This window comes from Eumetopias jubatus, unplaced genomic scaffold (assembly GCF_037043125.1).
Source record: "Eumetopias jubatus isolate StellerSeaLion01/CBP00866 unplaced genomic scaffold, mEumJub1_p1.0 scaffold_6, whole genome shotgun sequence".
Classification (NCBI taxonomy): Eukaryota; Metazoa; Chordata; class Mammalia; order Carnivora; family Otariidae; genus Eumetopias; species Eumetopias jubatus.
Genome location: NW_028274812.1, coordinates 117,215,951 through 117,237,327, shown reverse-complemented (window position 1 = coordinate 117,237,327; position 21,377 = coordinate 117,215,951). Strand labels below are relative to the sequence as shown.

The window sequence follows — 21,377 nt, the reverse complement described above, 5'->3', positions numbered from 1 at the left end:
CATGTGGTGGGGGCTCCGCTGGGCGGACAGACAAACGGAACAGGGAAATGAGTCTGGCAGCCGGCTCAGGATGGGTTAGAAACAGACTCAGCCGCGAGCCCGACGCCTCTTAGAGCCAGCGTCGTCACGGAGGCCTCTTGCTCCTCCTGTCAATTTATTTCTCCAGAGGCTTCTGCCACATGCAGCTAGGCTCCTACTGTTTTCCTCTCTGTTTCTGAGACCAGGCCAGCTTGTGCCTGTGTGTTGGGGAGGCATGACAGGTGAAGAGGAGTGAGCTCTGAGAGCTGAACGGCACAGGCTCGGGGAGGAGGTTCTTCTTCATTGGCCTCTATGAAGTTTCCAGCCAGGTCCCCAGACCCCGGAGCTTCTCTCCCTGCTCTGTCCCCGGATTAGCTTCTCACTCGATCTGGAGGGGGCATTCTGTGCACAGGGAGGCCATGCCCTTGGGTTCCCACCCTGACTTCCCGTGCTCCCTCCCTTTGCCTTCTTCCCTCTCAGGCTTCAAGGGGCCTCTTTTGGCCTGGGCCTGCTGCGGCACTGCTGTCTAGATGCCTCCCCCCTGCCTCGACTTCTCCAGCTGCCCCAGCCCCCTCTTCTCCCCACAGAGTGCTCTAACTGCTGGCTGTTGTGTCAGAATTTTCTGTGTCCCAGTGTGAAGCAAGGCCCGATAGGGAGATTTTCCTCAACTAGGGGCATTCGAGGGTCCATGGAGCTGGGAGCTGGGCTTTGAAAGGAATACTCTCAGACAGTGTGGATCCTGCCTCCTGGGCTGACTCATTTCTGTGGTCACTTAACTCCTCAGGGGATCTCAGGGGTGGATGCACCACCAGATGCTTCCTTGTCTCTGCTGGGCCCTTTTACCTTGAGACAAGCAGGCTCACTTTGGGCTTCTTTCCAGGCCATGCACTCTTTTGCTCTCCCTCTTCCTTTCTGTCTGCCAGACAGTGTGGAGCTCTTCGGGGTCGGGGAGATGGCAGCTGGAGTCCCACGGTGGTTTCCCCTGGTACTGCTCTGGCCTTCTCCAGTCCCCTTGACAGTGAAAGGAACGGAGAACTATTTTCATGTCTGTGAAATTAACTAAGTACACTTTAAGATGGAATTGGACTGTTCTGTGGTTTCTTTTTTCTTTTTTTAGATTTTATTTATTTATTTGACAGAGAGAGACACAGCGAGAGAGGGAACATAAGCAGGGGGAGTGGGAGAGGGAGAAGCAGGCTTCCTGTGGATCAGGGAGCCTGATGAGGGGCTCGATCCTAGGAGCTCGGGATCATGACCTGAGCCAAAGGCAGACACTTAACAACTGAGCCACCCGGGCGCCCCTGTTCTGTGGATTCTGACCATGAGCAGCAACAGGGGTTTCTGTGCTGGTATCTCAGATGTCTGAGTGTTCACGTATTCCAGCCCCCACCAATGCACATGTGCAGAAAGTGAAGCCCACAGGGCAGGGCCCAGGGGCCCATGTGTCTCTATCAGATGCACAGACCTCCTCACACACCAAGTGTCAGTTAAAATTCAGGTACTCACAGGCATCCCTGAAGCCCATCAGTGGATTCCTGGGGTCCATAGACTCCACGCTGAGGACTCTTGGATTAAGTCATTTGCTCAAGGTTGCTCCTCAAGCAGATGGCTGAGCTGTGACTAGAAGCGGGTCTCCTGGGCCTCGAGTCGGGCTCCCATCTCTCACTCTAGTCTCTAAACCTCGTTTCCCAGGAACATGCTATGTCTGGGCCTCGTGCTCAGTGCGTACCCTCAAAGAAGGGCCCTGGCATGTGAGCCAGTGAGTGAGCTAGTGCCACCTGGCATCATTTGCAGGTGCCTATCTGGGTCAGGCAGACATTCCACCTACCCATTGTGTGTTGGGAGCTACTCTACAGAAGGCTGGAAAAAAGAAGCTGGTGGGAATCAGACCCCAGTAAGCTCTTGGCACTGGCTAGGGGCCCCACTGAAGCCCTCTGGCTCTGCACCTCCCACCACCACAGGATATCTCAGTGAAGGTCAGCTGCTTGCTGAGGCCACAGTTAAGTCAACTGGCGGGAGAAAGGCTCAAGGGAAAAGTTGAGGTTCTACTTATTTGCAAAGAGAACCAGACTGGGAGTCAGGAGATGTGGGTTTTCCTCCAGGAGCACCCCCCATAAGATTTTGTGCCCCCCTGTTTATCCCCTGTCCCATGGCATCTCATTTGACTGCTTACTTTATGGGGGCATAAGTTCTGCAGGGGACACACTGTTCCCTGTTGTGACACATAACAGCCACTCAGGCCGGCCGTAACCACAAGAATATAAGGCGGTAAGGTGGCATGTTCTCCTCATGGAGGGCAGGCAGCGGCCGTTCTCTGCCGGGCGCACATTGGTTTTGTCCTCAGGTCCATGGTGTAAAGCTTGCTTTGGGTGGTCTTGGAACTGAACCCTTTGACTCCAGACTGCCTTGGGCCTAGCTAACTTCAGCGGCTGATTTGGGGGGTGAATACAGCACCTTGACCTCAGATAAGGCCTCAGAGAGGCAGTTGTTTGGGGATGATGGGTAGCAGATGGAGGGAAGGATGCTGGGCCTGGTATGGAGAGAATGGGGACACCAAGAACCTGATTGGGAGAGCAAGGATCACAAAGGGGTGTTGTTTCCACACCACTGGGAGGCAAGTCCCGGCACTGGTCCTGTGGCACCCATCCTTAGGAGGAGCCCTTCTGAGATTGACAGGTAGAGAGGCCCTCTGGCTTCAGAAACAGAACTGGTGACATTCGTACTTCTTCCTCCTCTTCTGTGGAACTGGTTGCATTGGTCACCATCAAGTTCTGTCTTTCCGGGTGAGGACAGGTCTGTGCTGCAGCAGGGTAGGGGAGAGCAGGGGGTGTGGGGCAGGGCTGAGCCGCTCCTGTGGCTCAGGGGCTCGAGCTGGGGGGAAGGTGTCAGTTCGGGAAGTTCTGTGACCCAGCCCCAGGGCAGGCACAGGTTGGCTGGGCCAGACCGCAGTGAACAGACACAAGAAGCATCCTTGAACACCTGGTTCTTGCCAGCAGGTCAGTGCTCAGCTTCCTTATTTAACCTGCAAATCCGGGGGTAAGGGGGTTTGCTTATTCCTATTTACAAGGTTCTAAGTGTGTAAGAACCTTGAACAGCAAAATTGGAATTTGAACTCAGTTCTTATTTGAACAGGTTCTTATTCCTTCATACAGCCGCTGCCTTGCATGTAGCTGGCACACAGAAAGCCCTCAGCCCCCAGGTGAGTGAACACATGCAGGCTTCAGGGAGCATGGCTTCTGTTTTCCATCATTATTAACATTTGGGGCCACAGCGGTGAGCCACAGAGCCCTGCCCCTCCTACTCACTCTCTGCCCCCTCTCCCAAAGGTCCTTCCTGCACCCCCTCTCTCTGTTGGCCCACCTGCGAGGATCCACAGGTGGTTAGCACAACCCCAGCCTCAGAAGGCGCTCTTGGCTCAGACTAGGGACCTGTTCTGTGTGCAGCCACCTGCGCCCCAGGGGACCGGGCCCGGGATGGCCCAGTGCTGGGGCCGGCTACATGCCCTAGGAACTGCAAAAACCCGCCTGCGGTGGGGGAAGCCACAGTGTCCGCTGGCAGTTTAAGTCATGGCATGCCTGTGGACCCCAGTGCGGGCAGTCACTGCAGCTAGTCCTGAGAGACAGCTAAATGTCACGGGCAAAGGTGTGCGAGCAACACAGGAGAATGTGGGAAAAAACAAACAAAACAAAAGAACAATATATATACTATGATCCCAATTTTGCTAAAAGTTTTTAAAATAAAAGCTTAGAAAAATACACCAAACTGATAGAACTGATTCCAATCCTACCTTTTAAGAAATATTCTCTTAGAAAAAATACCAGAAAGAAAAAGAAAAAAATACCAGAATGGTACCCCTTGTTTTCCTGTGAGGTGATGGATCTGTGGGTGGCTTTTACATTTTTCTTTATGCTTTATTTATTTTTAAAATGCACTACAATAAACTTGTATAACTTTTCTATTCAGAAAAAAAATGTTTTTGATGCGGGGAAGATAGAGGCAGGGCCCCGTAAAAACCGTGGAAACCGACAACATTCCTGAAGAGACTGCGCAGTAAATATACCATGAACCAGCTGGGGCCTGGGGGCACTGAGTCAGGGCCTCCACACACAGAGATCCGGCGGAGGGTGGGGGGCCGGACTTGCCCCAGAGCCTGACCAGAGGTGGACATGTGTGCAGGCCTCTCACAGACTGAGCCCATCATTTGTTACTGATGCCTCCTTGGGAGCATCCCTCCCCACAGAGACGGGTTGGAGAGGAGAGGGACCTGAGGTGCCAGGCTTTCCCCAGAGGCGAAATTTGGCCAGGACCACAGCTCTGTCTCATGCTTTCTCCCCCAAGAGAGGTTTGAGTCTTTGCTTTTTTATGACTGATGGCAGGAGAACTGACCAAGTGAATGAAGTGAGAGTGGCCACAGTGAATATGGAAATGAGGCTGGAGGGGCGGGCCCAGCGAGAAGTCTGGAAGCCACTTCAGGGGTGATGACAGACCTCCTCAGGAGGCAAGTCCAGTCCAGTGCTGCTCTGCCAGGAGGCACTCTTCCATCAGGTATCTGCCTTCATTTGAGTGGGGGCCAGATCCCGGAGGGGCTGACATTCGGTCACTGATGGGCCCAGACGTGGAGTGCCCGGGTGCGCTGTCTGTGAGCCTGCTTTTTCCACATTCTCCTGTGTTGCTCGCACACCTTTGCCCGTGACATTTAGCTGTCTCTCAGGACTAGCTGCAGTGACTGCCCACACTGGGGTCCACGGGCACCCCATGACTTAACCTGCCAGTGGACACTGTGACTTCCCCCACTGCAGGCAGGTTTTTGTGATTCCTAGGGCACGTACCTGGCCCCAGCTCTGGGCCGTCCCAGGCCCTGGTCTGAGCCAGGAACTCCTTCTGAGGCTGGGGTTGTGCTAACTACCCGTGGATCCTCGCAGGTAGGCCAGCAGAGAGAGGGGGCAAGCAGCCCCGGGCAGTCTGGGGCGCAAGGGGCCCGCCCAGGGAGAGCAGGAAAGACTTTGGGAGAGGGGGCAGAGAGTGAGGAGGAGGAGCAGGGCTCTGTGGCTCACTGTGGCCACAGCAGTCTGGGCTTCCCCCCAGGCCACCTATGGGCCTTACCCTGCTCTGGATTGCTTCCACAAGGGCTGAGTTTGAGCCGGGTGATCAGTTTGCAGTGTTTGCCCTTAAGGGGCTTGACACACTACCTGAACTGCTGGGTCCTGGATTCCCAGCAGCAGGAGGAGCAGGATCGGCCAGACCCAGGAGAGGCCGACTGACCTCACAGTCTGCCATGGAATCGGGGCCCTAGCAAAGGAGTACCCAGAGCTGGTGCCTTGGCTCTGCCCAGCACCTCCACGCTGAGGGGCTTGTCTTCTTTGAGGAGGGGCTAAAACATCCCTTGGCCTTGCATCTCGGTGATGGTCCCAGACTAGAGCCCAGGCCTCCAACCTGGCGGGGCTTGCTGGGGGCCGACCCCTTTTCTTGCCCCGAGTGCTTCCCCATGCCCTGGAGGTGGGCAGAGCGCCATGCCACGCCTTCATGATGGGCAGGGGCTCGGGCTGCTATAGATTGTTGATCCTCAGGTCTGGAGTCAACTTCCCAAACCCTGCTCCGGTTTACCTGACCATAGCTTGGCTCGCACCTCCCCAAGCTCAGACCTTTTGCCGAAGGACTGCTGAGCCCTGTGTGACTGGAAACAAGTCAGGACTATAGGGTGAAGTTCAAATGACTGTACCCTTTCTGGTTTGGTTCTCTGAGCTGGGGAAGAGGCAGCTCTGTGAACTGAATATGGCAGGGACAGGGCTATGTGACCTCAGGCAGGTTAGTCCTTCACTGAACCGGGGATGAATGCACAGTCCCTGCACAGTGCCGGGACGTGGTCAGGAGCCATGTCACTGGCACCTTTGCATGTCACCTCCCTGACAAAGCACGGAGTGACAGGACAGCGGAGGGCTGAAGCAGAGCCTGGAACAGGGAGGCTCTGGTGCTCTGTCTCCCCTCTGTCCTCCTATCCTCCATTCCTCAGGAACTGAACCCACCCAGGCTGAGTGTCGACTGCTTACGTGTTTCAGATTTCTCTTAGACTTAGAAACTTTTTTTTAAACCTGAGAAAAGTTCTGTTCACTGAAACGCTTAGGCCAATGAGCTGTTCTACTTTCTTAGCTCCCTAATTAGGAACTCAGCACAGGGCCTGGGGCAGTAGTAGCCCTTGGTATAAACACCAGTGTGGTAGAAGTAAAGTAGAAAGTCTCTCTTCCCCCGTCGCCCTCCTTGTGAAGATGGTTCTAAAAGGCAGTGGTCCCTTTCTCCCTTTAGTAAAGAGGGTGTGGAAACTTCCAGAATGTTTCTCACCTTTGAGGATTTGGAGCACCTTATAGCTGCCACACAAACTAATCCGAGAGGATGATGTGGCACATGCAGGAAGTCAGGGGACCCTGCCTGCACCCAGCACATGCTCTCGCCACTGCCCACTTGGATTTTCCATCCCATCCTTTGTTTTTATTTTGTTTCCCTCTGCCTCTGTCTCCTCATAGCCGCATACGGTCCTCCTGACCGGGTGATGAAGGCCCTGTCTCCAGCTAGATCTGGGCTTCCTGCTTGTCAGCCCTCAGTTCAGCCTTAATGTTGCCCGAAAAGCTTGTGAAGGGTCGGAAGTAAATGTTGGGGCTACAGCAGGACTTCAGAAACGTGCTGAGGTGCACTGTTCAGTTCAATGCAGGTCCTCACTAGTGTCCTCATCATTGGGCACAGAGTCTGCGCAGGTGGCCGTGCCTCTCTGCCTTTCCCATCAGCGTACCCTAGATTTGGGCCCAGGGGGACTACAGGAATTCCAGGTGGTGACTCTGGGTTTGGGGTAGCTTAGGAGCTGGCCTTACACGTGGAGTGGTACCCTTGACACAGGGGGCCTTCTGCAGCCTGAGCAGAGAGAGCTTCCAGCCTGGCTTCAGAGCTCTCTCTGCCTGGGCTCCCTCGAGCTTAAGGCTTGGAAGGTGTCCCCTGTGGAGCAAAGGTTTTGTCACCACACACAGGCTCTGGGGAGGCTATACACGCACATTCACTGTGGCTCGGGTGCAAAGGTGAGGCCGCCAGGTGATGGTCTGCATGAGCTGGCATGAGTTACTCAGCTTCTTCATCTGTAAAGTGGATGTAAGTAATCACACCTCAGTAGAATAGAAAGTCCAGAAAGAGTCCCAGAAACAGGAATTTAGGACACATCTGGGGTCATCTCAGTGGTAGGGAAAAGATAGCTCATTCAAGAAATGGACAACTTGCCACCTAGAAAAAAATTAACTCGATCCTAACCCTTAAACCTTACATTAAAAAAAAAAAAAATCCAGCTAGATTCAAGATTTAATTGTAAAAAATGAAACTAAAATTATAGCAAAGAATATGCAAGAATTGTTTTTTTTAAATCTTGGGAGAGGGGAGGTCTTTCTAAGCCTGACAGAACTGAGGGAAGCTCTACAAGGTACAGACCAATACATTTCTGCACGAACAAGGCCAACGTGAAAGTCAAAAGAGAAATGATGAACTGAAAAACCAATTGTCTAACTCTATTTACAGATATATAAAAGGTGTTAATTTCCTTACTTTATAAAGAATTTCTCCATATCAAATATAGAAAAGATGAGCGCCTCCATAGATAAACACACAAAGGCTGTAAGGGGGTCATTCCTGGAAAAGGAGCTACGGAGGCTCCCCACGCGTGTGGTCCTAGAGCATACGGACAGGAGCTCTGGGCCAAATCCTGGCCCCGTGCTTACATATGTGACCCCCGTAAGTTATTCACACGCTCTGGGCCTCAGCTTCCTGAGCTGTGAAGTGGGGGTAACAACAGTCCCTTTTATTAAGTGGGTTAGCAAGTGTCAAGCATGTGGAACGTGGAATGGGGTGGTAATTGCTATGTACATACTTGATTGATAAAACCTGAAAAGATGCGGGAGTGCCCCAATGAGTGGGATGCTCTTACGATAAGAACTGTGTGGTGATAAGCCATGTTGCTGACAGTACGAGGAACCTAGCACTCCTGTCACTGACGGGAGTATAAATATGTGTTAGACTCCTGAATGCACATACCCTTTGACGAAGCAACCTCCCTTGATAACCATCCTAGAGATGAAGCACATATGAGGGTATTCGTGTGGGACTGTTTGTAAAGTTGAAATGGGAAATAGTCCTCCTTCAGTGGGGAACTGATTGAATAATTTGTAATATGTCCCTAACCTGGATGATCATGCAGCTTTGACAAAAAGAGGCGGGTCTACCTATACTGATATGGAGCAATCTCCCAGATACAGGCATACCTCATGTTATTGCACTTCGCTTTATTGTACTTTGAAGATACTGCATTTTTTGCAAATTGAAGGTCTGTGGTAACCCTGCGTTGATCAGGTCTGTCAGCGCCATTTTCCCAGCACCATTACTCATTTAACGTCTCTGTGTCACATTTTGGTGATTCTTGCAATATTCCAAATTTTTTCATTATATATTTTTTTAAGACTTCATTTATTTGAAAGAGTGAGCGAGCCTGATGCAGGGCTTGATCCCAGGACCCCGGGATTATGACTTGAGCTGAAGGCAGACGCTTAACCAACTGAGTCACCCAGGCGCCCCTCATTATTATATTTTTATGGTGATCAGTGATTATAACTCACTGAAAGCTCAGATGGTGGTTAGCATTTTTTAGCAGTATTTTGTAATTAAGGTATGTATGTTGTTTTTTTTTAGACATAATGCTATTGCACACTTAATAGACCGCAGTATTGTGTAAGCATAACTTTGATATGCCCTAAGAAAGCACAAAATTCATTTGACTCATTTTATTGCAATATTCCCTTTATTGCTGTGGTCTGCAGCCGAACTCAGAATATCTCCAAGGTATGCCTGTGTATTAAGTCATAAGAATAAGGTGTCGAACAACATGTACAAGAATTCCGTTTGTGGGGAAAGGAAGCTGGCTCCGGAGGGATATCCAGGAAAGCAATAAGTTGCCTCTGGGGGCACGCTGTGGCTGAAAGCGGGGCAGAACCTGTGAGTTTTCATGGATCATAATCTGATAAAACCTACCGGGCAACACTCCTATGAGGAATAAAACATCCTCATAGAGGATGGCGGGCAGGGAGCAGCCAGATCTGAGCGCCACCACCAGACGCGTGGCCTCGGCATGATTTTGACCTGTGTGCCTCATTTTCCTCATCCCTAAAACGAGGGTGAAGAAAGACAGCCCACCGGGGTCGGGAGCGTGAAATGGGGTGGTCCGAGTCAAAGCCTCGGGGCCCTGTCAGTAGCAGGCAGGTGTGCAGGAGGTGCCAGCCCCCCTCCTTCCCATCACGTTCAGTGGCCCAGCTCTGGTGCTCCCCAGCTCCCGGGCTGCCCAGAAGCCTGTTTGGGAGGTTTTTGCTTTGAGACTCCTCTCCTCCTTGGGGTGAGTCTGGTTCCTTGGCTGCTCACCTGACGTGGCTGCTTCAGCCTTCGAGTTAGGAAAGCAGGTCTGTGAGGAGGCTTGGGAGAGCCCCCCTGGGCTTCATCTCCGAGGTTGTGGAACCTGCCCTCCAGAGAGGCGCATGCACTCAGAGCTGGGCCGGGGCTGTGGCCGGGGCTGGGCACACTGTGCGCCCTGGGCCCTGTCACCTCTCGTCCACAGCACTGCCCTCTGCACGTTCCAGAGCCCCAGCACGGCCCAGCTCGCCCGGGAGCCGCTCAGGCGGGAGTGGGCTGTCTGGGCCGACTCGTCTGCGGCTCACCTCAGCCTCCTGCCTGCACGAGACCTCTCGGTGGCTGGCCCGCCCTCCACAAGGAGCCCGGGAACTCTGTCCCCCTCAGTACCTCTAAGTAAAGGAGAAGAATTTGGTGAGGGGCCACGAGAGGCTGCCACCAGTTTGGGAGGGTGCTCACGTCAATCTCTTCTGCTGTCAGGGGTCTAACGTGATGGAAGAGCAAGACCTGCGAGAGATCGGCATCAGTGACCCACAGCACCGGCGGAAGCTGCTGCAGGCAGCGCGGTCCCTGCCCAAGGTGACCACTGATGGCTCCGCAGCCTCGGCCGAAGCCAGGGCCGTCTCCCGACCCCACCTGGACCCGGAATAGGGAAGGAGCTTGGCTCCAAACAGGGCATGTAGATCACTGCAAGGTGTCTGCCCCACATCCTGGGGGACCCAGCAGGCAACACAGAGGCCTGTTTACTTTCTTGCCAAGTCCCGAGGCCCCAGAGAGTCAGCAGAGACTAGGGACAGTTGAGGACCCAGTCTAGCCTCCAGAGGGAGGCTCCAGGCCTCTCCTAGCACAGGAGCTGGTACCCACAGGCTTGACCTGTCACCCGGAGCCTCTTTGGGGTCTTTCCTGACTCACTGGAGACCAGGCCAGCCTGCACCGACTTCCCCAGGAAGGCAGAGGGGTGTGGGCAAAGGAGGCAGTTTTTCCCTGGGGAGCCAGGGGCTAGTAGCCCCAGCCTCTCCCCTTGACTCTGCTGGTGCTAATAAGTCCAGGGTACACTTGTTTGTTCCACTCACCCCCGAGCTGGGGGAGCACGACCAAGTCCCAACAGTAAGGCCAATGCCCACTTCCCAGGAACACACCATGCTGTCCCACCAAGTCCGTGACCTTGTCAGAGCTCAGTGGGAGCCCCTCTGTAAACCCTTCCTCCCCTGTAGCCATACCCACTAGGGCTGTCTTCCCCAGGCCTGGAGTGCTTTCCATCTCGCAGATGGGGTTGCCGAGACCAGAGCAGCGATAGAAAGGGCTGGGTGAAGGGAGGGGACGCTGGTCTCCTGGGCTTTAGTCCCAGGAGTGCTGAGATGTCAGTCCTGCCCCTTCTCGCCCCACAGGTGAAAGCTCTGGGCTATGACGGCAACAGCCCCCCATCAGTGCCCTCCTGGCTGGACTCCCTGGGGCTGCAGGACTACGTGCATTCCTTCCTGTCCAGTGGCTACAGCTCTATTGACACTGTGAAGAACCTCTGGGAACTGGAGCTTGTCAACGTGAGTGCAGCCTGTGCTCAGGCCTGGCCTGGCCCCCAAGGGTGTGGTCCGGGGGTGGGAGGGGAGCTGTGGGTACCGGCACGGCCTGACTGCCCCCCCCCCCGCCCCCGTCCAGGTCCTGAAGGTCCATCTCCTCGGCCATCGCAAGCGCATCATTGCCTCCCTCGCAGACAGGCCCTACGAGGAGCCGCCTCAGAAGCCCCCACGGTTTTCCCAGCTGAGAGTGAGTTGGGGAGGGATGGAAAGGGATAGGTGTGCTCTTCATATTGCTAGGAATCAAAGAGAATTCTTGAGGCATTCTTTGGAAACAGCATGACCTCCGTAGTAGAGGCGGGAACGATCCGTCCCCTCTTGTCGGGGCCATTCTGCCCCCGGGCCCGGTATGTGAGGAGCACAGAGCAAGAGTTGTTTGGGCTGGTTATTTATTGATTATGTGCCTCCTGTCTATATCCAAGAAGCCTGACGGCACCTATAATAAAGGGTCCAGTTTAAATATAAGTAGAAAGTAAAATGTCAGAAAAAGTAGGAAAACAAATATCCGAATCCCAGCCACTGTAACAGAGCCGGGGGGCAACGGGGCGCAGTCTGATGTGAACCTGAGACAAAGCTGGGGATCCATGGCAGGACCTGTGCCCTCCCCAAGTCTTCTGAAGTAAAAGCCCTGCAGCGGGGTGGGTTCAAGAAGCTTCGACTTGAAAACCTCACAGATGCTTTGTTGCTCAGGCTGGGTAATCCCTGACTGCAGGTTAGACGCGGGCCGAGCTGAGGTTCGGCTCCGTTCCGAACCTGCCAGCCTGAGCCCCTGACAAGCGCTGGGCTCGGAGCAGGGCCCCCTGCACTCCGCCCGTTTTCGGCAGCCTCACCCAGAGGGCGTCATTCTATCCTGCCTTCACCCAGCAGCCCGGTCTGAGGGGCAAACGCACCACTGACTCTCAGTTATAGAAACCGCGGAGACGGGGCCTCAGGGTGCCGACTGGCAGCGCTGTATATTTTCTCAAGCAAGGGCTCTGGATTTGGTCTTGTGCCCCAGGGAGCTGCAGTGAATTGTAACAGATGATTTGGCCTTTGATGCGTACGAAAGCAGCTTCCCAGCCCTGTAACCGTCCCTTTCCCCCCACGGCTCCAGGCCGAGGAGCGTGCTAGTGACATGGGGCTGCCCGTGGTGGCTGTGTGCCCGCAGGACTGGGTCACCGGGGCTTCCTGGCTCCGGGAAGAGTTTGGTTGCTTTGATGGTACCTGGGCTGGGCTCCCGGGCCGGGGTACCCGCGGGGGCGTGGGCCAGCGTGCCATCCATTCGGTGCCTGCTTGGTGTTGGCCCTTAGCTTCATGTCCATTCTCACTGACCCACCTGCCCTAACCCGCCCCAGGACTAGCTGACACCCACAATCCAGGGACTGGCCTTCTGGGTTCCAAGTGTTACTGGATTTCCCCCCACTACAGTGCCAAGACTTGCTCTCCCAGACATCGTCCCCGCTGAGCCAGAACGACTCCTGCACCAGCCGCTCCGCTGACCTGCTGCTGCCTCCTGGGGACACGGGCAGGAGGCGGCACGACAGTCTTCATGACCCTGTGGCACCTTCTCGAGCAGAGCGCTTCAGAATCCAGGTGGGGCCGGAGGGGAGCTGTGAATGGGGGTCCCCAGAGCCCTTCATGGCCCCCGTGCCCCCTGAGGTGGAAGCTGGGGTAGGGGCAGGGGGGTAGGAGGCCACGAAAATCCAGGCACCTGGATCAGCAGCGGGAGGAAGACACTGCCTCCTCCCCTCCCGGGGGTGGGGGGCTCCCCTGCATCTTATGTGGCTCAGAAGTTCAGATCCACTGGCTCCTCTTTGACTACAGCCTCTCCTTCCAGCCCCTCAGGCCACCAGCCCGGTTTCTGCCCCATCTCAGCCACTTCTTGGTCCCTCGTTTGCTTGTCCTGCCTGTTCCCCAGAGCGGCTTTTGGCCCTCCTTAACTCCACACCCTGCACCCCGCCTGCCCAGCAGAACCACAGCCTCAGTCAAACTCAGTTCTTCCTACTGCATTTCTGCAGCCCAGCGTCGGGTGAAGCTGGGAGACACATCCAGCCATGCCGTCTACCCTCCCAGGCCCCCCAGCCTCTGCTGGGCCCTGGGCTGCCCTGTAGCCCTTTGCCCTAGGCTCGTTCCAGCCCGCAGCCCTCACTCGCCTCCTCAGGGCCTTGTGTTCCGGGCTCCTGATGTATTCACCTGCCCTGCCTCCTGCCTCGCACCCAGATTCCAGGCTTTGTGTCTTGTCCCCCAAATTGGCCTGCTGGACACAAGATTGGCATGTGTCCCTCACCCCCCACCCCCACCCCCAGCCAAGGAGAACTTTAGTTTCATTGCTTTTTTTCTCTTGACTCAAACTCCTCATCTCCAGCACCTGGGGATGTCCTTCACGTTTCCACGGGCACAGCCATGAATCTGACGAGATTTCAAAGCATGTTGTCCAGCCGTTTTAGTTGCTCCGTATCAGAAGGCTTCCGCACAGTGCTGGGGACGGAAGTCATAAATATTTCCTGACTCTTTTCTCGCCTCCCCATTCTTTCGACCAGTGCCCTAGTGAAGGCCCCCATCACCTGGCACCTGGATTTCAGTGGCCTCCTGCCCCCCTTCCCCCACCTCAGCTGCCGCCTCAGGGAACACTATAAAAGGCCTCCTGAGCACCGATACCTGCCCGCCCCAGAATCAGATCCAGGGGCCCTGACTTGGATATGAGACTTGCAAGGATCTGACTCCCGCTCCCCACCCTTCATGCTTTGAGCTTGTTTTCCCCTCTCTGGTTTTATTCATTTCCTGTCTCCACCTCAGAGCCTTCCCGACTACGCCTGCCCTCAGGTGGCCTAGGCCCCTGCCTCCCCACCTTCCCTCTGGCATGGATAGGCATCATCTCTGCCACAGGGCACCTGCTTGGCTCTTTGTCTCCTGCCCTTGAACCCCTGTGGCTGGCTTCTTTGCCCTTGGGTGTGCTGGAGCCCACGAGTTCCTCTGGAGTGGGCAAGCAGACCTGTGACCCCACGTGTTCTACAGGAAGAGCAGCGCGAAGCCAGACTGACCCTCCGGCCCCCCAGCCTGGCTGCTCCCTATGCCCCGGTGCAGAGCTGGCAACACCAGCCAGAGAAGCTCATCTTCGAGTCCTGCGGTTACGAAGCCAACGTGAGTTGCCCCTGCGCTCCCAGCCTGGCCGGCCTCCCTGCTGCCTTCCCCCTCCCCCCCCTCCACTGCCGGCCACTCCCGAGGGGGCAGGGGGGCCTCCCAGCCAGGATCGGGGAAGGGAGTGAGGAGAGGAAACCATCTGATTATGGTCCCAAATCGGTTGGGTCGCCCCGCATGGTAGCGCAGGACGTCCTAAACCCGCTTACTGCCTGCTCCCTCAGTATCTGGGCTCCATGTTGATCAAAGATCTTCGAGGGACAGAATCCACACAGGACGCCTGTGCCAAGATGCGGGTAGGTTGTCGGCAGGGGGGGCGGCTGGCGGGGATGGGAGGCATCCCCAGGGGCACCGGCTGCAGCCCCTGGGCCCCCGCACACCGTGTAAGGTCAGGTGGAGGCTGGGGCCCGTGGGATCCCAGGGGCTTGGCCTTGAGAAGGGGCATTCACAGTCCCACGTCGTTTCCCCTAGAAATCCACCGAGCACATGAAGAAGATCCCCACTATCATCCTGTCCATCACGTACAAAGGTGTCAAGTTCATCGATGCCTCCAACAAGGTGTGCTTCTCACAACTCTGTTAGCTGGAGTGGGCCCCTCTCCCCGCCCCTCACTCCCCACCCCCCCCGCCGAGCTGCCTACAGTGTCCCCAGCCCTCTTTATTCCCCTGTGTTCCTGCCCCTCGGCCAGGCGCTTGCCTCTCAGCTGCCGCACGTCCTGACCCCCGGGCCCTTAGTGCTGTGATTCTGTTCCCGAGCAAAGGACGTCCCCCACACCCCACACTTGGTACTCCCGCCCACTTCCCCCAGAGGGCAGAGGGGCTGGAGAGCTCGTGGTCAGATGTGAACATTTGACGCCCTCCATTGCTGTGGTGGAGGGTGGAGACCCCTAAACCCACCTTGGCAAGGTTAGACACTGCCCCCACGCCCACCAGACAAACAAGAGAAGTAGCGGCTGTGGGCTAACAGCCTGGGCTGGGACAAAGAAGGGTGGCGGTGGTGGTGTAAATGGGCTGAGGCTGCCTTGAGGCCGAGAATTCCAGACCCTGCTTTCCCTGGCAGAACGTCATTGCAGAGCACGAAATCCGGAACATTTCCTGTGCGGCCCAGGACCCAGAAGACCTCTGCACCTTTGCCTACATCACCAAGGACCTGCAGACCAGCCACCACTATTGCCATGTGTTCAGCACGGTGGATGTGGTGGGTGGGGCCCTGCAGCTGGGCGCCGCTGGAGGGGGCCGCGGGCGGGCAACCTCAGTGCTGTGCTGTCCCGGCACGTGGGCGGCACCTGGCTCATGTCTGGTTCAGGCTGAGGCCCCAGCAGCCGTCGGGGCCAGTCCCCCCCATTTTTTTTTTTTATTTATTTATTAGAGAGAGAGCACGCACACGAGCAGGGGGAGAGGGAGAAGTTGACTCCCCGATGCGGGGCTTAATCCCAGGACCCTGGGATCATGACCTGAAGCCGAAGGCAGACGCTTAACGACTGAGCCATCCAGGTGCCCCCAGGCCAGTCCCCGGTAGACAGTGATGAGACTGAAGCACAGAGAACGGACAGCTTTGGCCGCTGTTCTAGCCAGGGCTTCCCTCCCCCAGGCTGCTTGTCAACCCACCACCCCGTTCCCCACCCTCCAGGGGCCGTCTCCCTGAAATGCTCTCTACCTTGCTCTGGGGGGCAGCAGTGCCCTCCTGACAGGAGGCTGCCTTCTCCCACATTCAGGGTCCGGCTGCGCCCACAGGGACAGCGGTGCAGCAGGGACTCCCCCTGCCCTGAGACAAGGCTGGGGCCCTCTCCTCACCCCTAGGCTTCTGTCCAGATCCCTGCTGTCCTGGGGGAGAGTAGCTACTTCCCCAGTCTCTGGGGCTTCTGGAACATGGACAGCCAGGTGTTCTCAGCCCCAGGAAATCCGTGCTTGCTCTGGGCCTGGCGTCATACTCCTGGGTCTGCCACTTGCTAGCTGTGTGGTCTTAGGAAGTCACTCGCCCTGGCTCCTCCCCCGCTGAAGAGAGACTACAACGGGAGCAGCTGTGTGGGGTTTGTTTTGAAGGTTAAATGGGGTCATCTACCCCATACTCGTAGTTCCTGGCACTTTGACCTAGAGCTCCCATTTTCCACAGTCACTTCTGCAGTAACACAACACAACACTCCCAAAGATCAACATACTACATAAAATGATGCAGTAAAAAGCAGGGTTTGTGGGGAGATGGGACTTGGGGCACCACACTCAGAAACTTGGTCAGTGACACATTAGAAAAGATAGGAACTTAACAAACACACTGGCGCCACTCTGTTCCCATGAAATGGTTAAGAAATCCAGAGCTGCGGCGGTCAGCCCGGCCCTCTCCCTTGAGAGAGACCTGGAGCGGACTTGTAGAAGGTGCGGGAAGGGGAACACAGAAGGCTGGGAGAGGAACAGTACCGCGGGGAGGGTGTGGGGGCCAGGCCGTCAGCCCCAGGAAGCCGAGCCACCAGGTCCCCCGGTGTTTCTGTCCACGACATTGTGCTGGGGAAACAAAATGTGTGTGACACTCAGATTGTTCCTGACGTCTCAGTCACCTTGGGACAAAGCAGTGTTTGGAAAACAAGTGTTCTGGCAGAATTGGCCGAATTTCTCTCGTTAGCCGTCCTGGTGCCCCACCCCTACCTGTGCTCAGGGCTGTGAGGCCTGGTGGGGGGGCGGTTTCGAGCCAAGGGGTGAGGTGGCTCCTCGGTCTCAGTGCTGAAGTCGTGCTCTTTCTCCTCCCAGAATCTGACCTATGAGATCATCCTGACGCTGGGGCAGGCGTTCGAGGTGGCCTATCAGCTGGCCCTGCAGGCCCAAAAGTCCCGGCCCCTGGGGGCCTCCGCCGCCGAAATGATCGAAACGAAATCTTCCAAACCGGTGCCTAAGCCTCGGGTCGGCACGAGGAAGTCAGCAGTACGTGAACCCGCCGGGCCTCAAGGGCGTGGGGTGGAGCGGGCAGCCGGAGGGCCTCCTCAGCCACAGGCAGCTGGCCCCTCGGAACCGGCCGCCAGCTCCTCTCCTGTCCCCCCCCCCCAGCCACAAGCTGTGGCCCCCTCCCTCGCCAGGCGCCCCCGGGGCTGGCCCGCAGCGAGCCCCCTGTAACACCACCCCGTGTCTGTGTCTGCTTTGCTCTGCGCCCCAGGTGCCGCCGCCCCCCGATAGTCGCTGTTGTCACTGTCACACCTGCACCACCCATCGTCCTTCTTACCTACCGCTGCCGTCTGTTAGTCCTGGAGTCAAGGTCTTTACACCTCCTGCTGTCTGTGTGTCAGTCTCCCCGAAGTGACCGTGAGCTTCCTGAGATGCTAGTGGCCTCCCCTCACCCCCCCGCCTGCGTGACATTCTTTCCTGAGCCGCCCTCCTGCCATCCCTGTCTGTGCTTTAGCTCTTTGTTTCTCTGTGTGTCCTCTCTGCCGAGGCCTGGGATGTGCTCTCAGGCCCCGCCTGAGGGACCCGAGGCTTGGGGTTTCCCAGCCCCGCACCCCCTTCCTGCCGCCATGAACAGGTTTGGGGTTCAGAGCACGACGCTTGGGTCAGGCAAGGCTCCTTTCCCTGAGCAGCTCTGAGAAACCCCTGGGAGAAGTCGCCCCTGAAGAGGCCTGGAGGTGGCCCTCCCACGATGCTCTGGGGAGGGCGCCACTCCTGCCACCCCAGCCCTAGGGGGCTTGCTCTCTGAGGAGAACAAGGGCCGCCGCTCATGTCCCTCATGCTGGCACGATGCCAGCACGGCCCTGGGCAGGAAGAAGGGACAGCTGGGCCCTGTTGCCCCCCAGCCGGCTGCAGCGCTCCCTCTCTGACCCCTCACCCTTCTTCCTTGACAGCTGGACCCGCCCGATACAGACCCAGATGCCCAGTCCCACGCCAGCGTCTCCTGGGTGGTGGACCCTAAACCAGACTCTAAGCGGAGCCTCAGCACCAAGTATGAGACCACTATCTTCTAACCGCTCACTCCCTGTCTCCACTAGTCTCACTGTGCCTTGCCATCCGACCTCAGCTCTTCTCAGCTCTCCTTCCGGCTGCTGACGCCAAGGCCCCGGCCCCGGGGGGGGCCCTGCTCCCCCCCCCCCCAGCCCGGCAGCAGCTCTAGACACCACACGCACAGCTTGTACCCAACACCACCGGACACTGTGAAGTCCCCGCCTCGGGCGAGGACAGCTTGGCGGGGGAGGGTGGTGAGTCGCCTTTGAGGCGGGCACCAGGAAGCCTCAGCGGGCAGGCGCTGTGAATCCTGGGGGCAGGGGCGGGGTGCAGTCTTCGAGCAGAGTCCACCAGTGAGCACCCCGCTGACTAGGCCGGGCTCTGCTCTCCTCCCGTCTTCTATGCCGAGCCGCAGCCGGGCGCCGCCGCCTAGAGCGAACCGTCTTTTTGCACCTTTCCTGACACAACCAACCACTGTGAGCACGTGGTGCCAGAATCCCCTTGCAGCCCGCGCCCGGCCGGCCTGTGGGCCCATCCGTCCCTCCTCTGCCGCCAGGCGCCGGCCTCCCTCCTGTGAGAGCCCGAGCTCCGCGCCGTGGCTCGCCTGGGGCCAGACTGCGTTCCGGGAGGGCCCAGGGGCCCGGCGCACAGGCCTGACTCCGCAGCATGGCGCTCTGAGCATCTGAACCCCCGTGGGCTGGCTTCCCTCAGCAGGTGTCTTGGTCCCGCGGAGTCTTGCGCTCCCGAAGAATGGGGTGGTGTGTGTGTGTGTGTGTGTGTGTGTGTGTGTGTGTGTGTGTGTGTGTGTGTGTGTGTGTGTGTGTGTGTCCCCTCCTGTCTTCGCCAGGGGCTCGCAAGGCTGGCTGTGGAGTCTAGCTCACTGAGGAGGAAGGCCTTTCTGTGGGACCCAGTGAGAGGGAGGCCTGGGCCCTGCACACACGCTGCATCTTCTTCCCTCACAGAACCCAGCCGCTCGAGGACAGGGACCCGGACCAAGCAACTCCCCTTGTCCTCCCAGGACTTGCCGTCACTGCTCTGCAGTGTGGGGGTCAGAGATAGTCAGCCCCGCTCAGCCTCCAGCGTGCCCTGAGAGGGGAGGCTGTGGATCGTGGAGCGGAGGCTTTGAAGAAGCCCCCTGGTCTCCGGTCTCCAGGGAGGGCCGGTCAGCTCAGGTGGCGGGAGACAGGAAAGCGCGCCGCCAGCACAGCGTAGGCCGGTAGAGAAGCCTAGAGAAGCCTAGAGAAGCCAGGGGCTCGCGGCGGCTCCTGGAGAGGCGGAGGCCAAGGTGATAAAGCGGGCTGGGCGGCCCTGCCCGCCTGCCTGTCCTGGTGCCTTCCCGAGCCACGGGCGCTCAGGGGAGGCTGTGAGGGACCTTCCTTCACTTCCATGCTTCCTTTCAGTTTCCTCCACCCTGTGCAGGCCCCTGTGGTTTAACCCTTTCCTCCCCCCATTGTGTTTGCTTCTGCCAAGCTGAGCCACTGAGGAACCAACTGTGCTGCGGAAACACAGACGTGGGGAGCACAGGCTCCCACCACCGCGGCCCCCACCACCGCCGCCGCCGCCGCCACCACTGTGTCACCTGCAGCTTCGAAGACCCAGGCCCGGCCTCTGCCGGGAGCAGCTCCACGGGGCTCCTTGGCCTGGTCCTGCCGCCACCAGGTCTTACAGAGCAAGGCGCAGTCCAGGCCTCGAGCGGATGAGACTGGAACTCCAGAGAGTCAAGAAGTGACTTGTTCAGAAGACATTTTTTAATAGAAAAAAAAATTTTTTTTTTTTAGAAAACGAATTTTTAAGACTCGGCTCAAATCTCTAGGTTAAACTGCCAATCTTCAGACAGATGGCCATGGGGTCGGAGGACAGGGGCGCCCCAGAGCGGCTCCGAGGCCGGCCGGCGCCGCCTTCTGCCCCCCGGGGATGGGCCGTTGGCGCGGTCCGGGAGGCTGGGGGGGGGGGTGGCAGTGGCCTGGGGGTGAACGGAAAGCAGGCCCAGGTGGGTTTGTTCGAGTCTGCCTTTCAAACCCAACCCAGTCAGTTGCTGTTCCTTACGAACCGCACAACTTCTCGTCCCCATCCGGAGCCGGACGCTGCCTCTGCAGTAAGAACAGGCCTCAGACGCACCTGGCAAAAGCAGAGACTCCCGGTCCGTGTCTGGGGTTCCAAATGTGAAGGTCCAGGGGCCAGATGGAGCCGAGCGAGCTGTGCCCAGAGCCATGAAGTCGGGGCCGCTCCTCGGCGCCCGAGCCGGCGGTGGTCAGGGCGCCAGGCCACGCGCTCTCTGGCAACCTCAGACTGCCTGGGTTCAGTCAGAAAGAAGAAAAAGCAGCTTTGTTTCGGGCATTAATGGGTAGGTCGGCTAAGATGGCTACCTGCCAATTTGTGATTTGTCTAATCAGGTCTGTGTGATTAGGACTCGCTTTGATTCTCTGAATTATTGGTTTGACTGTTGTATTTTCAGCTGCTGGATTCATCCCTGGCTCCAGGTGTAGAGAAGGCTAAATAAGGTGACGGTTGATTCGGTTCTCCCCCAGTGTGGCCTTCAGGGCCGACTGGGGTCCTGGCGCACCACTGCCACTTAAGGGCTCCTGCTGGCTTGCTTCGCTTGTTAACTTGGACTCTTGCTCTGTGCTCCTGAGGGTGGTAGAAGCAGACAGGGTAATTCCTGTGAGGCCGAGAGGCAGAGCCGGCTGTGGTGCTGGCCCCACATCTTCCAGAGTAGGGAGCAGAAAGGAGCCCTTCCTCCCGTGGGCAATTCAGCAGACCTCATGCGTTGCCGGCACGGGGCGGGCTTCTCCCGGGACCCACAGGCCAGGCTTTGGTGGGACTTCTTTCCCAGCAAGGGCTGTGAATTGGAATTCCCTGCGGGTTCCATGCACAGAGAGTGCTCTTGGGCACACTCACCACCCCAGTGGTGGCCAGGAACAGAAAGCCCAGCCCCGTCCTCCCGCTGCCTCAAAGCTGGGCCCCAGGGGCAGCACCTCCTCTGGAGCAGGGGCAGGGAAGCCTCCACTTTCTGGTACTAAACAAGGACCTCAACGCCTGAAGTCTGGCTTCGCTTCCTGCTTCTCCCAAGGCCCAGGAGCCTCCTGTCAGCTCCTGCCACGCATGTTCTGTTCCCCGCCCCCCCCCCCCCCCCCGCCACCACCACCACCAACCCGCTGGCCCGCGAGAATTGACCGGGGAACCCGAGAGGTGGGCGCCCTCCCCTCCTCTGCGGGGGCCTGGCCTCAGCTTAAGTGCGCCTCTCCTCTCCAGAGGCGGCAGGTCCAAAAAGCAAACTGTAGACACTACTATGAGCTGTTCGAGCCGTCTTTTTGTTTTTAAATCACACGTA

General features: G+C 57.4%; 1 protein-coding gene across 3 annotated transcripts in view; it reads left to right on the top strand.

Moving 5' to 3' along the window:
- ANKS1A (ankyrin repeat and sterile alpha motif domain containing 1A) overlaps nt 1–21,173 on the top strand; it is a 175,043-nt gene extending 153,870 nt beyond the window's left edge. The window contains exons 14-24 of one of the 3 annotated variants that reach the window (XM_088024027.1): nt 9,919–10,017; nt 10,827–10,979; nt 11,095–11,202; nt 12,420–12,584; nt 14,007–14,132; nt 14,354–14,425; nt 14,601–14,687; nt 15,189–15,326; nt 16,871–17,041; nt 17,950–18,047; nt 19,517–21,173. In XM_088024027.1, coding sequence (XP_087880153.1) covers nt 9,919–10,017; nt 10,827–10,979; nt 11,095–11,202; nt 12,420–12,584; nt 14,007–14,132; nt 14,354–14,425; nt 14,601–14,687; nt 15,189–15,326; nt 16,871–17,041; nt 17,950–18,047; nt 19,517–19,520 — 1,221 coding nt within the window. In that variant the 3' untranslated portion in view covers nt 19,521–21,173. Of the gene's footprint in view, nt 1–9,918; nt 10,018–10,826; nt 10,980–11,094; nt 11,203–12,419; nt 12,585–14,006; nt 14,133–14,353; nt 14,426–14,600; nt 14,688–15,188; nt 15,327–16,870; nt 17,042–17,270; nt 17,370–17,949; nt 18,832–19,516 lie in introns of those variants that run through there. The other 2 variants (XM_088024028.1, XM_028120671.2) reach the window with 2 other exon arrangements.
- Nucleotides 21,174–21,377: the final 204 nt, after the last annotated feature.